Here is a 16065-nt window from a genome sequence, read left to right on the forward strand (position 1 = left end):
TAATTAATAACAATAGTCAATAGTTCCTAATACAATCTCATATATAATTATTAAATATAGCCCTAATAGATTTCATTTCATCTTAAAGAATTGCCTTAAGCATTTCATTGGGATTTTGCCTTCACCATTGTATTTAAGTTACTCATATGAGATCATTTTAATTATCACAGAGTTGATTAGATATAAGATACCAAAGCACAGTGGTTTTAAAACCATAAATATCAATAATAAAATCAATGTAACTTTAGGTTATCAATTTGATAATAATCTTGACAACTCAATGCTAAAACGGATAAGCACTTCACATTTCACACACATAATCTCTTAGAGAAATGAAAGAATAACAGACCGTAAGAGCATGTAACTATCATAATCACATGAAAAATACATTTCAGGCTTTAAGTATATTCCAGGAAACGCTTCTAAAATTCTTATTATTGAAATGTATCTACAACAATTCATGAGCTATTTAATTCAGCTTAATTCTACATTAGTGTATCATAAAAACGTTGCCTTCGAAAGAAAATGTCACAGCATGTAAAACGCAAAGATGTTAAGCTATCACTCTGAGGCTCCCTCCGGAGGGGAATGCTGGTGTCATATTTTTACCTCTGAAATTGGTTTCTCATAGACATCCTCTCCGATGGATTTTTCCTGGGCAAGGATGGCGTCCCGGTGCAGGACCCGCAGCACTTTCTCCGGCTCCGCAGACCCGTAATGAGCCTCCAGAACCTCAGGCTTGGTTTTCTCCGTCTTCAGCATGTGGATCACATCTTCCCTGGCCTGTGGTGGAAAGTGCAGCAGGGTCAGACGGTTGGCAACATAAATCACATGCCGGGCTCACAAAATCAGCACGGCGCTCACTGAACACATCCCCCACCTCTTCAGGGCAATTGGCAAAATCACTGGGTCTTCTGTTCTTAATTTCTACCGAAAGCAGATTGGCAAGCATATACTCTGCTTCAGGTTGCTAGGAAGCAGGAAGGCAGCAAAGGATGTGTGCTAATATTAACTACATAAAAATTGCTTTTTCTAAGTAGCAATGATTCTAAGAGGGGGTAGGACTGATCCTGGGATGCTTACCCCCTTTCAGTGCAGAGAAGATCAATGACAATTGAAAGTTCTCTAGTTTTTTATTTATGCTCAGTGTAATATTCAAATCTGATTTAAAATAAAACACTGCTCTTCCCATTCTAGTTATAACTCCATGTGTAATTAACAAAAACAGCCTGTACTAGTGATTTCCTGTTTCCCATCAAGTGATTTATTTTGCACAGAAACACATGGTTGAGAATTCACATGTTGCTGGACTGGGCTTTTCAAACTAATGTATTCACACTGAAGGTGAAATTTAACTCCTTTAACATACAGACCGCAAATCAGGTAAGTTAGGTTGATATGGTCAGAGTTGTTTTGTTTTTGTTTTTTAGCAGAACTTTAGCATCATGTTGAAACTCTTGAGAAAATCACATAATTATAGGTTTTAAATCATATTGACTATGGTCCCCATCACATAATGCAAATACATCTGGATGTACTTTCTACTGGTTAGTAGTGATTATCTCTCTAGTTATAATGAAGCTGACACTTGCTAAATGTACTCCCATCTGGTTTTTACTTACTTCTCCAGTAATGGTGATGGGTTTGAAGTATCCTTACTACATTTTAACTTATACTTAACAATAAACTGGTTGGCAACAGAGTTCAGTCTGTGACAATAGAATAGAGTTTCTCCCTGTGTAATGCTAACTATGGCTTTGAAGTTATAAACCTCCTGGTACTCTAAAAATGGAGGTGCTGACTAGTTAGCCCTGACATAGCACCATTATACAGTTGGTCATTCTTGAGGTTCCTCACTTTTATTGCTAATTCATAGTCTCCAAAAAAAAAATCTAATTCCAGATGGTTAAAGACTAATTTATTACAGAAACGTCAATGGATTGGAATTTGCAGATTTTCCCATGTTGTTTCTGCCTCATATAATGTGCTCATTTCAAGACAAAAATGGAAAATGTTCATTTTGAAGAACCTAGTGGTTTGGAATTAGTGAGAAAGTTAAAGTCACAAATAGTCCAATGGAAAGGCAATGTGTCTCCGTGTAGGGTGAAAGGGCATAAACACAGATGCAGTGTCAGACGAGGCTGTACAGTGTCTTCGTGCAAGTTAGAAAAGGTGCCAGGAGATACAGCCCAGAGTCAGAGTGCAGCTTGCCTCGTGAGCAAAGAGTGGGCTGTGTTTCAGCCCCTATTCATTCCCTCTGCCAGGCACCTTTGTGCAAGGCGTAACTCCATATCTGTATGGTGGCCCTGTGGAGAGGAGCCTAAGGTATGTTGATCGTTATTGGTCTTCAGGCAGGAAGTGCTCCCTGTTTATCACACAGGTGAATATAGATAGCATCTTCTAAAATAATGGTTCTCATTGGAATCACCTAGGGAACTTTAAAAAATTCCAATGCCCGGGCCATCCCAGACCAATCACATTCAAATCTTTAGAAGAAGGAACTAAGCATTAGTACTTTTTAAAGCTCTTCAGGTGATTCCAGAGTTGAGAGTACTGTTCCACACTAATCAGTTAAGAGACCTAGCAACCATACTGAATACAAATCCTTGGTATTATCTAACCAAACTTCCCCATTCCCGTGCATTTCCCATCTTCAAGTGCATTTCCTTTTCTTGATCATAGAAAGGTGTCATCACCTTACTCCGCACACCTGAGGTTGACCTTTTGCTTTGGTCAAAGCTGAAGGAAAATGAGTTGTCTTATGAGGAAAATAAATAAATAAAAGAAACATAGGCCTGTGAATTCATGGAATGACAGGAAGGAAAATTTAGAATTGCATTTGGAAGTGAAAAAGAAATGGTGACAATGGAAGATTGGTGACCTAAAAGTCTCAATAACAAACAACTGTCTCTTTTCCATATTTAAATCAGATGAACTAGGTTGTGGGATTGGATGAAAAAGGTAAAGGGATTAAGAAGTACAAATTGATAGTTACAAAATAGTGAAAGGGATATAAAGTACAGCATAGAAAATATAGTCAATAATATTGTAATAACTAGGTATAGTGTCAAATGAGTACTAACCTATAGGGAGGATCACTTTGTAATTTATATAACTTACATGCTGTACTGAAACTAATATAAGACTGAATGTCAACTGTAATTTAAATTTTTTTAATTCTTAAATCAGAGAAAGGCTCACATTTTAATGTGAAATACAAAGACTTCTAGAGCAGACATAGAATGTACTGTATTTTTGTGTAATAAATTGAGATGCTGACTCATCATAAAATGTAAATATTTCAAGTCATCAGTTCCTCTGCTCTCTGAAATAGATTATAGTAGACTAGAGTCCTGGTGCACAGATTTGTGCACCAGTGGGGTCCCTCAGCCTGGCCTGTGGGAATAGGGCCAAAATTGGCTCTCCGACATCCCCCAAGGGGTCCCGGATTGCGAGAGTGCAGTTCTCAGGTGACACATCCCAGAATTGGGCTCCCTCCTCTCTGGTTCCGTGTGCGTCACCCAAGAACCGCAGCTGCCAAGTCACTGCAGCCCAGCAGCTCCTGCATTGCCCCCTGGTGGTCAGTGTGCATCATAGCTACTGGTTGGATGATCGAACGGTCAGACGGTCGCTTAGGCTTTTATATATACTAGAGGCCCAGTGCACGAAATTCGTGCACGGTGGGGGGTTGTCCCTCAGCCCAGCCTGTACCCTCTCCAATCTGGGACTCCTGGAGGGATGTCCGACTGCCCATTTAGGCCCGATCCTGGTGGGATCGGGCCTAAATGGGCAGTCGGACATCCCTCTCACAATCCAGGACTGCTGGCTCCCAACTGCTTGCCTGCCTGCCTTCCTGATTGCCCCTAACCGCTTCTGCCTGCCAGCCTGATCAACCCCTAACCACTCCGCTGCCAGCCTGGTTGATGCTTAACTGCTCCCCTGCCAGCCTGTTTGCCCCCAACTTCCCTCCTCTGCCAGCCTGGTCACCCCTAACTGCCCTCTCCTGCAGGGTTGATCACCTCCAACTGCCCTCCCTTGCAAGCCTGGTCCCTCTCAACTGCCCTCCCTTGCAAGCCTGGTCCCTCTCAACTGCCCTCCCTTGCAGGCCTGGTACCTCACAACTGCCCTCCCTTGCAGGCCGGGTGCCTCCCAACTGCCCTCTCCTGCTGGCCATCTTGTGGTGGCCATTTTGTGTCCACATGGGGGCAGGATCTTTGACCACATGGGGGCAGCTATATTGTGTGTTGCAGTGATGATCAATCTGTATATTACTGTCAGGAGCCAAGAGTTGGTCAAAGGATTAACTCTGACCTTCAGTAAGTTACTGAAACTAGGCCCACTTCCTCTTGCCTGAGGACAAAGCATTTCTTCTGTAGCCGCCCTTCAACCGCCACACCCTTTATCTATAGTTACGACTTTAGCCGATTATCTAGGTCAGCCCCCACCCCTCCTAGGCATCCACCCTTCTAGAAATCACATATAAAGAACGCTGTAAAAAATAAAATTTTGAGGCTTGATCAGAATCCCTTTTGTTTTGCCTCCATTCTTTGCGTCCCTTGTCTGTCTCTCATTCTCTTAGGTGCGCCGCCTCGGTACCCCCGTTAGAAGACCCCGCTGGCCGGGGCATATTACTCTTTTATTAGATAGGATAGAGGCCTGGTGCACGGGTGGGGGCCAGCTGGTTTGCCCTGAAGGGTGTCCCGGATCAGGGTGAGGTTCCCTTGGGCGTGGGGCGGCCTGAGCGAGGGACCTGTGGTGGTTTGCAGGCTGGCCACGCCCCCTGGCAACCCAAGCGGAGGCCCTGGTATCTGGAATTTATTTTCCTTCTACAATTGAAACTTTGTAGCCTGGAGCAGAGCCAAGCCTGTTGCTCCCTCCGGGGCGGCAGCCATTTCTGTGGCAGTTAATTCACCTTCTACAATTGAAACTTTGTAGCCTTAAGCGGGTGAGCCTGGCCAGGGTGTGCGGAAAGCTTTCCTTCCCCTGTTGCCGCCAGCAACCCTGGCCTGCTCTCTCAAGCTCCATTCTGCCGCCATTTGTTTGCATTTGTTTACCTTCTATAATTGAAACTTTGTAGCTTGAGTGGAGGCTTAGGCCTGCAATGGCTATGGAAAGCTTGGCCTGCTCTGTTACCTGGGAAACCTTGCTCTCTGTGGCTGTAGCCATCTTGGATGGGGTTAATTTGCATACTCACCCTGATTGGCTGGTGGGCTTGGCTTGGCTGGTGGGCATGGCTTATGTAGGGAGTGATGGTTAATTTGCATACTACCATTTTATTAGAGAGGATATATATATATATATATATATATATATATATATATATAGAGAGAGAGAGAGAGAGAGAGAGAGAGAGACTAGAGGCCCAGTGTATGAAATTCATGCACAGGTGCGGTCCCTAGGCCTGGCTGGCTATCGAAGCATGAGCATCTGGCATGGAAGGGCAGGTCCCAGCTGACCTCTGGGCCCTGGGCAGCACCTGGGTCCCCGGGCCCCCACACGACCCCTCCACCTGAGTCACGGCGTTTGAATCCCCACACAGAGATGTGGTGAGCACAGCTGGACGCCACAGGCCAGGGAACAGCCTGGGCCTCTGGGCCACCCAGTGGCACTGCATGGAAGCCGGGCAGGCAGCACATTCTCTTCTGGCCAGCCTCGCACACAGGCTCCTGCACGAACCCACAGGGAGCCCAACTGGCCCCTGCAGCTACGGTTCTGCTCACCCAGAAGAGGCCACGCAGGTGTGGGGTGGACTCCTCTCCTCCTCATGGGTGCCTGGCACCTGAGCGCAGGGGCTTCCCTGGCGTGCAAGCCCTGGCGTCCCAGTGGAGGGTAGCAGTGGGAGTGAGAGCGAGCTCAGCGGACACCCCGCATTCTCACTGCACCTCCGTCCCCCAGGTAGCCGGCGAGAGGTCGCAGTGCATCACCGACACCCGCCATGTTTCAAGCCGCCCCCTGGTGGTCAGCACACGTCATAGCGAATGGTCGAACTCCCGGTCTCACAGTTGAACGACCGAGGGGACAATTTGCACATTAGGCTTTTATTATATATAGATGATTAGTAAAGGAACAGAATAAACACAGAACTCAAAATCTTCAGGAAAAATTTTTTTACTGAAGCTTAGAAAAATTCTTGAGTAATTTAGAAAAAAATTAAAACACCAAAAGAAAGTGGCTTAAAAAATAGGCACTAAAATATTGTATTGAGACTAGAGCTGCTTTTATTCATTCATTTTCTCGCTTTCTTCCTTGCTTATATGTATTTTCTAAATCTTCTACAGTGAACAATCATTAATTTTTTAAAGAGAAACAAAGTTATACTTTATGAAGAAAGGAGAATGTAAATGAAGCAAAGGTAAATAATGAAACAGAAAGTGCTCTTTTTGTGTCATACCAAATGCTGAGAAAGCTGCCTTCATTCTGTTTATAGACAAGCCTGTGATGGTGCCTCTGGGGTTTAGCACAAAGAAGGACGTAACACCAAATCTGCCCAAATGATTATTCCATAGTCTGTTTCTGATATGGTCTTGATTCCTTTTATAATTATTTCAAACACAGCAGTGAAGCCACAGATACAACAGTCACTAGATAAGTGTACTAAAAACAGAGTGGTATAAAGATCATAGGTTTTCCCACCTAATATTTATTCTGATTAGTTATATTCTGACTAGAACGATAAAGAAATCACAGCAGAATTATTCCCATATGGCATTTCCACAAATGACATCCCTGAAAAAAAATGTTTATCTCTAATTGTGGATTGAGGTAATCGGAGAATGACTCTCAAATGTAAATCAAATAATCTTGAGTGTATAAATTGTTATGCTAGTTAGCATAAACTTACATGATCTGAGCATAGAGGAAACTAAATAAAGCTAACAGGCAAATAAAAATTTGAATTAACATGGAAATAATATTTACAGCATGGAATAATAGAGTGAGCCCATCTTTGAAAAAACTCAGAATTTGTTTCTAGTCCCAGCTGTGCTGTGTGATTTGTACAAGTTGCTAACATTACTTTGACCTAATTTTATTGTCTGTGAAATAGGATTATAATAACTTCCTTAAACAATTGTTCTTAGGATGAAATCAGATATCAGTATATAAAATACCTAGTATAGAACTTGGCACACTGTAGCTGCCAAGTCAATAATAACAATTTAGTTTCTATTAGGTCCCCATCATTAGATGCCTTTTTGCTGCCAAAAAAAGAAATTTTATAAGATACTAGAGGCCCGGTGCATGAATTTGTGCACAGGTGGGGTCCCTTGGCCTGGCTGGCGATAGGGGCCGATCAGGGCAGTCTCACCCAGTCCTGATCAGGGCCGAATGGGGAGGAGGAACAGTGGGAGGTTGGTTGTGGGAGCACACTGATCACCAGGGGGCAGCTCCTGCATTGAGCGTCTAGCCCCTGGTGGTCAGTGTGCATCACAGTGATCGGTCAACCGGTCCTTCAGTAGACATGTCGTAACAGTCGCTTAGGCTTTTATATATATAGATATTTTTCCCTAACAAAATATAACATTTAAAACTGATATAGTTGAACAGTGTAGACATTTCACAATTTGCCATTAACATTTTTTCAAAAAGGAATTTTTAAATCAGAACACCCTCTTTCCAAAAGCTACTTACTCTCCCTGACAGAGTTTCCTTGCCTACAATGTAGAGACACCAACCCCTTTATATCACAGGGAAATGCAAGGCTCTAACAAAATAATGTAAATAATGAGCTTTTAAAACTGAAAATAGGTAGCTATTTCAGTTTAAAAGTTTAAGCTATTACAACTAAGCTACAGAACAACCATTATTCAGTTTACAGACATGTAAATATTGTGGGTATTTATCTTCTTGACCAAATCTTCTTATCCTATTTGAAGAAAATAGCTTCTTTCTTTTCAATTGATGTGAGACACCTATTTCTTCTCTCCTTAAAAAAATGTGCTTATGCTTAAAGTTACTGTAATATGCTATTGCTACATACACTTCACATTTCATTCTTAGTTTAACAACCATAGACTAATTACCAAAGAAAAAGATGCTATGGTGGTGTAACACTGTGCATTATATATTTAGAACCACACTATTCATCATGAACTTAGTAAAAGCTTTTTAATTGCTATAATAATTATAATAATGAATGAAAACAAGTGTTACTATAAATTACTGTTAAGTAAAATGGTTTAATATGCTAAACCAATCATTAATATTGTGGTACCTATTTAGTCAATGGGTTAAGATGGTGGCATTGGTAGACACAGTATTCGAATCCTCCCACAACCACATCAAAATCACAACTGAACTACAGCACAGCCATTATTCAGAACCACCTGAAATCTGGCTGAATGGAAGTCCTACAATTAGGGAATTAAAAAAGAAGCCACATCAAGACTGGTAGGAGGGGCAGAGACATGATATAGGTTGGTCCTATACCCACATATAGCAGATAAAAATCAGGAGGGATATCTTAGCTGTGGAGGTACCCCCTAAAGAGTAAGGGGTCCAAGCCCCCCCACCAGGTTTCCTAGCCCAGGATTCCTGTGCCAGGAGGAGAAGTCCCCTAGCTTCTGGCTGTAAAAACCAATGGGTAGCCCTGGCCGTGCAGCTCAGTTAGTTAGAGCATCACCCCAATATGCAAAGGTTGCGTGTTCAATCCCTGGGCAGGGCATATACAAGAATCAACCAATGAATGCAACAGTAAGTGGAACAACAAGTCAATGTTTCTCTCTCTTTTCTCTCTTTAAAAAATCAGCAAATTAAATTAAAAAACAAAAAAACACACACACCAGGATTGTGGCTCAGTGAGAGGCAGGGCTGCTGAAGTCCCAGGCAGTTCCTCTTAAAGGGCCTGCACATGGACTTACTGGAACTCACTCCCTCTGAGCTCCAGCCCTAGGGTAGCAGCTTGAAAGGAACCAGGGACATACAGGGAGGAACTGAATTGTCTGCCATTAGGGCAAGAGCTGGTGGTGGTGGTGCGGGGGCAGCGGGGGAGGGGGGGCGATCTATGTGTCTCTCACATTGATGTTTCTTTCCTCCTCTCTCCCCTCCCTATTTCTCTTCCACTCTCTCTTAAAAAAAAAAAAAAAAATCAATGGAAAACATATCCTTGGGTGAGGATTAATAACAATAACAAAAATGATAACTATAGATCACAACAAATTTTTACACTACTTTAAACATATGATTCAATCTATGTAAATAAGATCCTACATTTTGGGGACAAAACCACTTTACAACTCTATTTTGAAAACCTTGTTAATTTTTGTATAAAAAGAATTTAAATTGTAAGAAAGTTCCTGTCCTCAAACATTACTATTTTTCACACAGAAGCTTTATCAGAAGCAAATGGTTAAAGTTCTGGGATTCTGGGAGCTGCTTAGTAGCTGCAAAATGAAGAATACATTAAGAGGACTCAAGAAAAGGGAGAGAAAGCGGGGTGGGGAGGTTGAAGGAGAAGAGTCTTAATAAAAATCTTTAGTCCTGATGATGGAGGATAATAAATATGAGATAAGGGTAAGGGTTGGAAACAGACACAGAGGCATCACACCCTCCCTTCTTTTCTACATGGTCCCTCTATGTGCCAAGGGAGGCACATGGAAGCCAAGAGCAGAAGTGTCCCTGCAGAACTGAAGGGGATCAGATGGAGTAAGGGGTTGTCTCAAATGGCTGCATGAGGAGCTGATTCAAAACATGTGGGGGCAGCAAAGAGCTACTCTGCAAAGCCCAGGGCCAACAGGTGAGTATGCTTCATCTTTTAAAGTCAGGGAAGGGTATCTGGGGTTTGCTGGGAGTTAGGGATGGAGGGACAGGACAAGACACAGGTGGAGGCCACACAGTGGCATAGTTCAAAAGAGGGCTAAACCCAATCATGCACTGTATTTAGTACTGGAGATATAATTTCATCCTCAGGGATTAAAGTCTACAGGCATATAGACAAACAATTGAAAAGATATTTACAATATAACATGATAAGCCTTAGGACGGAGGAGTTACAGGGACCTGAACTGAACTAGCAAAGGCGATTTCCTGGGGGAAGTAACCCAAAATTGCACAAGTACTTGAGCCGAGAAATAGAGAAGTAGAGTGTTCTTGTCCAAGAGGAGACTGGGCAAAGGCCAACAGGTTTAGATGCTGGGGCTACAGGAGGCTAGAGTGATAACCAATGGGCAACGCATGGAAAGCCACGTGAACCAGGCAGTGAGTTTGCATTTTATCGTGGAGCAGCAAGAAGCCTTAGCATTGTTAAACAGTAGGACAGCGACACAGTCAGATTTGTATGGTAGATCGTTCACCCACTGTGTTAAAAAGGTAGAAATTCTGAATCGGTTGGTGCAGTCCAGAAATTGAGATTTAAAATATCTGTGCAAGTAATTCTACCGTAAAGCACAGCCGCCCTTAGAAACCACTGCTTTAAGACAGATAAACCAATTCACCACCATGAGCACTTAAAACATTGGCTGTGTTAGCTCAAGGTTCCCAGCAGGGTGTGTGACTCCCAGAGACTTCCTTGCCCCAGAGGCTTCTCATGTTCTCACTGTCTAATCAGTTCCACTGATCCTTCTTCTATGAGGAATCACAGTCACTTCAGACCAGTAGCCTAAACCAGAAGGGTTCTGGGAAACTGTTGGAAGTGTTTGCCAATTCTGGGAAATAAGGGTGACCAACTGTCCCAGTTTGCCTGGGACTAAGAAGAGAGGGATCCCATAAAGTGGGGCTTTTGAAAATCAGAACAGTCCCAGGCAAAGTGGAATGAACTGGTCATCCTAGGGCAAACACCAAATGGACAGAAGACTAGATATTCCAAAATGCCCTGCCTCTAGCAGGGCAGCCATCGTGGGTTTAAGTGTTCTCAGGAACCGAGTTTCCCTGACATGGTTCCAACACTTAGCTTTCTTTAAAGGCAAAATGCCATTAATCATGATTATGCCAGGTGACAATTTAAACTGTTTTCTAACTTGTGGATTTTTTTAAATTTGGGGGGGTGGGGACGGGACCGAAAATGAGTAGGAGAGAATGCTTAGTTTTTAAAAATATATATATTTTTTTAATTTATTTCAGAGATTAAAGGAGAGGGAGAGAGAGATAGAAACATCAATGATGAGAGAGAATCATTGATCAGCTGCCTCCTGCACACCCCCTACTGGGGATCAAGCCCACAACCCGGGCATATGCCCTTGAGTGAAATCGAACCCGGGACCCTTCGGTGTGGGAAACCACCTATTGTCTTCACTAGCAGAGAGGTGTGGACAAGGAACCCGGAAGGCTGGTGACCCTTGAGCCCTGGCAAAAGGTCAGAGCTATGCACCCACTGTTTAGTCGAGACAATGGTAGCTGAAGCAACTTCCCCACCAGACAGTCTTGTAAATCCTTACTGATAAGACAGTCTGCCCGTTACTGGAAATTGCCTGCCCTAAGGGCTATAGGTGTATCCCAAATTGAATAAAAGGATGGCAAGGCCTGAGCCCAACCGGAGTCCTTCCTCTTGAGTTGGGCTCCCGCCTGGTCCCCCAATATTTCCAAATTATTATTTCTTGTCTTGTCTCTTTCATTTTCGTGCGGCCCCTCTTCCAGAGCCCGAACCCTGAACCACGTGGGACGTAGGTCTTCCCACTTCGGTCTGCAGGCTGATGCTCTATCCACTGAGCCAAACTGGCTAGGGCTAGAATGCTTAGTTCTTATACCCATGTGTCATAGCTAAATAGGTGCATCCTCCTGAAGCATTCAGATTACTTAAAGACTTGGGGTGGGTGGTAGTGTAAAACTCTCTCAAAACATGAATGCAATTTTAATATTCACTTTAATGTTTAGGGGAAAAAAACACAAGATTAACAAAGCATTTGCTTGAGGCAGATAGCTTGGGACAGATTCTTCGATGATGCCACCATGAGCCCCAGCATGGTGGTCCACTCACCTAGGTCTGGAGGGAGCACATTCAGTTGGGAAGTTTGAGAAGCCTGCCCCTACCATCTGACACTGCACACCGCGAACAAGGCAAATCTCTGCCAATGGCTGCTGACCTTAAATGGTGGAAGCATTTGGAGGAAAGAATAAGTCTATTTCTATGCTTACGGCAGAACCAGGATGTCACAGTTCCTAAACACGATCCCTCCTTTGTATTATTCAGTTAACTCCCTAAATATGGTCTTATAGCTGCAGTGAGCCAAGGGACCCTAGAAAAGATGACCTGGGAAGACCAATGCATGCCCATCTGTGAATGCTTTCCCATTCTGGAAACTCAACTCAATGTTCTGTACCTATTTAAATAAAGTGATTTATTAGTTTACTTGTCTGTTTCTTTATTAGGCTGTGAGTTGCTTTGAGGACGGGGCGGGGGGGCTGTGTCTACACTGTCTACTAAGCGAGTGTCTGCCCACATGATAGGCACTCAGTAAATATTTGTTGAAATAAAGAGAAGTGAAATAAGTGATGTGAAGTCAGAGAGGCATAAACCAGCTCTGAAATTCTAATCTTAACTGCTTAGCCTTGTTTAAAAGATCTAAACAATTACATTTTGTTAACTTCCATCCTTTCATCTGGCATTCTTGTCTACAGTTTAGGAGTCACTTTGTTCTTCTTAAGTTTATTCCAGAAGAAAATATGTAAACTGAGTAAGAAAAAAAATAGTACATTACAGAATGTTGTAATAGGAAATAAACTATCTTTAAATCTCAGACAAATTGAATTATCCTATTTATCCAAGTTAGGTAAATATGAGATTATAAATATACTGCATGAAAAAAAGCTATGTAGTTTATGATGGTATTAGCTATTACCATAGAAATAAAACCCATATTTTCTCCTGAATTTTAGAATGCGAAGTTAACATGACTAGTAACACAACATACAAGGAGAACATGCGGCATGGTTAGTTTAAAGGGTCACTGAAGCTAAAAATGTGTCTTTTGGTTTCTCTGGAGAAATTTCTTTCCACGACTATATGGTCAATAGTAGCCTAATAGTCTTTATACAGCTTGTTCATTAAAGACCATTCTCTTCTAGCATTTCAGACTGAAAATCATCCAAAAGAAATCTTTTATTAAAATATCACAGACAGATGCTATTTTTCAAGTTAAAACTTGCTTTTATTTTCACTATGATGCTTGAATTTTTAAAAGTAAAATTCCTCAAAATCCCAATGGTGTTTTTTATAGAAATAGAAAAATCCATCCTAAAATGCACATGGAATTTCAAGAGACCTTAAAGAGCCAAAACAATCTTGCAAAAGAATAAAGTTTGAGGCCTCACACTTTGATTTCAAAACTTATTACAAAGCTACAATAATTAAAATAGTGTGGTACTGCCATACATACAAACATACAGACCAGTGGGATATATTATTAAGCCCACAAATAAACTCTAGAATATATGATCAAATGATTTTCAATAAGCATGCCAAGACCATTCAATGGAGAAAGGACAATCTTTTCAACAAATGATACTGGGGAAACGGGATATCCACAGGCAAAAGAATGAAAGGTAAGAACCTGATACCATATAAAAAATTAACTCAAAATGAATCAGACCTAAATGTAAGAGCGAAAATGCTTAGAAGAAAACATAGGGGGGATGGGGGCGGGAAACTTCATGACACTGAATTTGGCAATGATTTCTTGGATATGACACCAAAAGCACAGACAACAAAAGAAAAAATAGGTAAATTGAACTATATCCAAATTTAAGACTTCTGTGTATCAAAGAACACAATCAACATTGTGAAAAGCAAACCACAGAATGGGAGAAAATATTTGCAAACCTTATATATCCAGGCTATATAAAGAACGCCTATCACTCAGCAACAACAACAAAAAAAAAACCAACCTAATTAAAAGTGGGTAAAGGACTTAAATAGACATTTCTTCTAAGAAGATATACAAATGGTCAACAAGCACATAAAAAAATATACTCAGCATCACTAATCATTAGGGAAATGCAAATCTAAAGCACAGTAAGATATCACTTCTTACTCATTAGGATGGTTATCATCCAAAAAACCAGAAAATAAGTATTGGCAAGGTTGTGGAGACATTGGAATGCTTGTGTACTGCTGGTGAAAATGTAAAACAGGTTAGCCACAATGGAAGCCAGGATGGTGATTCCTCAAAGAGTTAAGAAGATTACCATGTGACTGAACAATTCCACTGCTGGGTACAGACCCAAAAGAATTGAAAGCAGGCACTCGTGTTCGTATCAATATTCTTCACAGTAGCCAAAAGGTGGAAACAACTCAAGTATCCATATACACACAATGCAATGTTATTTAGTCCTACCATTTGCAACAGCATGGATGGAGCTGGAGAGCATTATGCTAAGTGAAATAAGCCAGTCAGAGAAAGATAAATATCACATGATCTCACTCATTTGTGGAATATAATGAACAACATAAACTGATGAACAAAAACAGATCCAGAGACAGAGAAGAATCAGATGCTCAAACCTCGGAGGGAAGGTAGGGGAGGGTGGGGGTAAAGGGGGAGAGATCAACCAAAGGACTTGTATGCATGCATATAAGCATAAGCAATGGACGCAGACAACAGGGGATGAGGGTGAGGGCAGGAATGGGAGGATAATAAGGGGGGGGGGTAAGGACACATTTGTAATACCTTCATCAATAAAGGGGGGAAAAAAAGGAAGGGAATGCTGACATGCTGCAATGGGATGAACCTGGAAGGTAACTATGTGGAGGGAAATCAGCTAGTCACAAAAGGACAACTGCTATATTATTCTACTTACATTTCCTGTAAGCACTTAGAATAGTTAAGTTCATAGAGATAGAAGGTATCTCCAATCCTTTGCCTAGAGAATACTACTTTTAAAAAAAAGGATTCCATGTAATAAATCATAAAAGTGCAGTCATATTTTTCTAGTGGTTAGCTGAAAGTCACAGTCATCCATGGATTTGAACACATTTTCATTACTTACGTGGTTTTCTTCGTTTTTCTTTTTTACGCACATTGGGATATTAATAGTACAACAGCTGCTGTGTCCTGGATTTGAAATTAGATACGGTCACAGGGTCCCCCATGCAGTGCTATGATTTTACAGTGTGTAATTTCTTAAATTCCAAAAGACTACAACCTTGTTGTTCTGTGCTAATAAAGACCTTGGGCAGAGCCCTTAAACTGCCCACCCCCTATGTGTAATCAGGTCCGGCAAGTCGAGTCCAGTTTTCTGTGAACCAGTTGAGAAGCTGAATTCCTTAAAACATGAGAGCAGCCATTGCTAAGGCACAACAAGGTGATTATTTTCTCACTGGGGTTGTTTATCCAGGTCCGTAAATTTAATCCCATCAACATAAACCAGCTAGACCGATCCAGGACAGATAAAACATCCGTACCAGATCTGGTACCAGACATCTCTCTCTGTACAGACGTCTCTGGTATAGACAACTCTGCTTATTCAGTTAAATTTTCTTCACATCCTTACTTTCCCCCAGGATTGTCTCCTTTTCAGATGGTCTCTAAAAGCTTTTTCAAGCATAAATGAAATCCTTCCATGTAACTCTGTCTGGAGGATTGACTGGCAGGCTGACCCTGCCACAGGCTATTTGCATGAGGAATCAAGGCTCTTCCTGAGAAAGAACCCATCCCAAGGGAGGAAGGGCACCATTCTGCTGGAAGGACAATGGAGCGGGGTCGGAGGGGAAGGGTGAGTCTGAGTGCAGCGCAGTGTCTGTCACTCAGACTCCCCTCCAGCCCACCCCCTAAACCCATGCCTGAGTCCCAGTATGAAGGACTGCCATAAAAGATTCAAATAATCACTAGAGGAATTGGTAAATTAGAATTCAAGACTTCCATCCTCAGTAGAAGGGGGGAGGCAGGAAAGGGCAGCCTCTCCGTATCTTGCATCACGCTCTCAGTGTAGACACCAGCCCGAGCAGCCCTCAAGTACACATCAACTGGCATGAACAGAAGAGAGAGCTGTGTTGGCTGTGCTTCCAGCAGGCACTTGCAGGGGCAGCCGTCATTACCACCCTGGGTTGCAGCAGGAAAAAGGGCAAAATGCCAAATGCCAAATGGTAGCCGAGTGAACAAATGTGGGTCATCCTCTGAGGGCTTATAGCCTGTTCCC

The 16065-nt window shown here is 42.2% G+C and overlaps 1 protein-coding gene across 1 annotated transcript in view; it reads right to left on the reverse strand.

The window, feature by feature from the left end:
- FILIP1 (filamin A interacting protein 1) overlaps window positions 1–16065 on the reverse strand; it is a 177857-nt gene that overhangs the window by 60039 nt on the left and 101753 nt on the right. Inside the window, exon 3 of the mRNA XM_008142123.3 lies at window positions 610–783. Within this exon, the coding sequence (XP_008140345.2) occupies window positions 610–783 (174 nt within the window). The remainder of the gene's footprint in view (window positions 1–609; window positions 784–16065) is intronic.

This window comes from Eptesicus fuscus, chromosome 10, assembly GCF_027574615.1.
Source record: "Eptesicus fuscus isolate TK198812 chromosome 10, DD_ASM_mEF_20220401, whole genome shotgun sequence".
NCBI classification, from domain to species: Eukaryota; Metazoa; Chordata; class Mammalia; order Chiroptera; family Vespertilionidae; genus Eptesicus; species Eptesicus fuscus.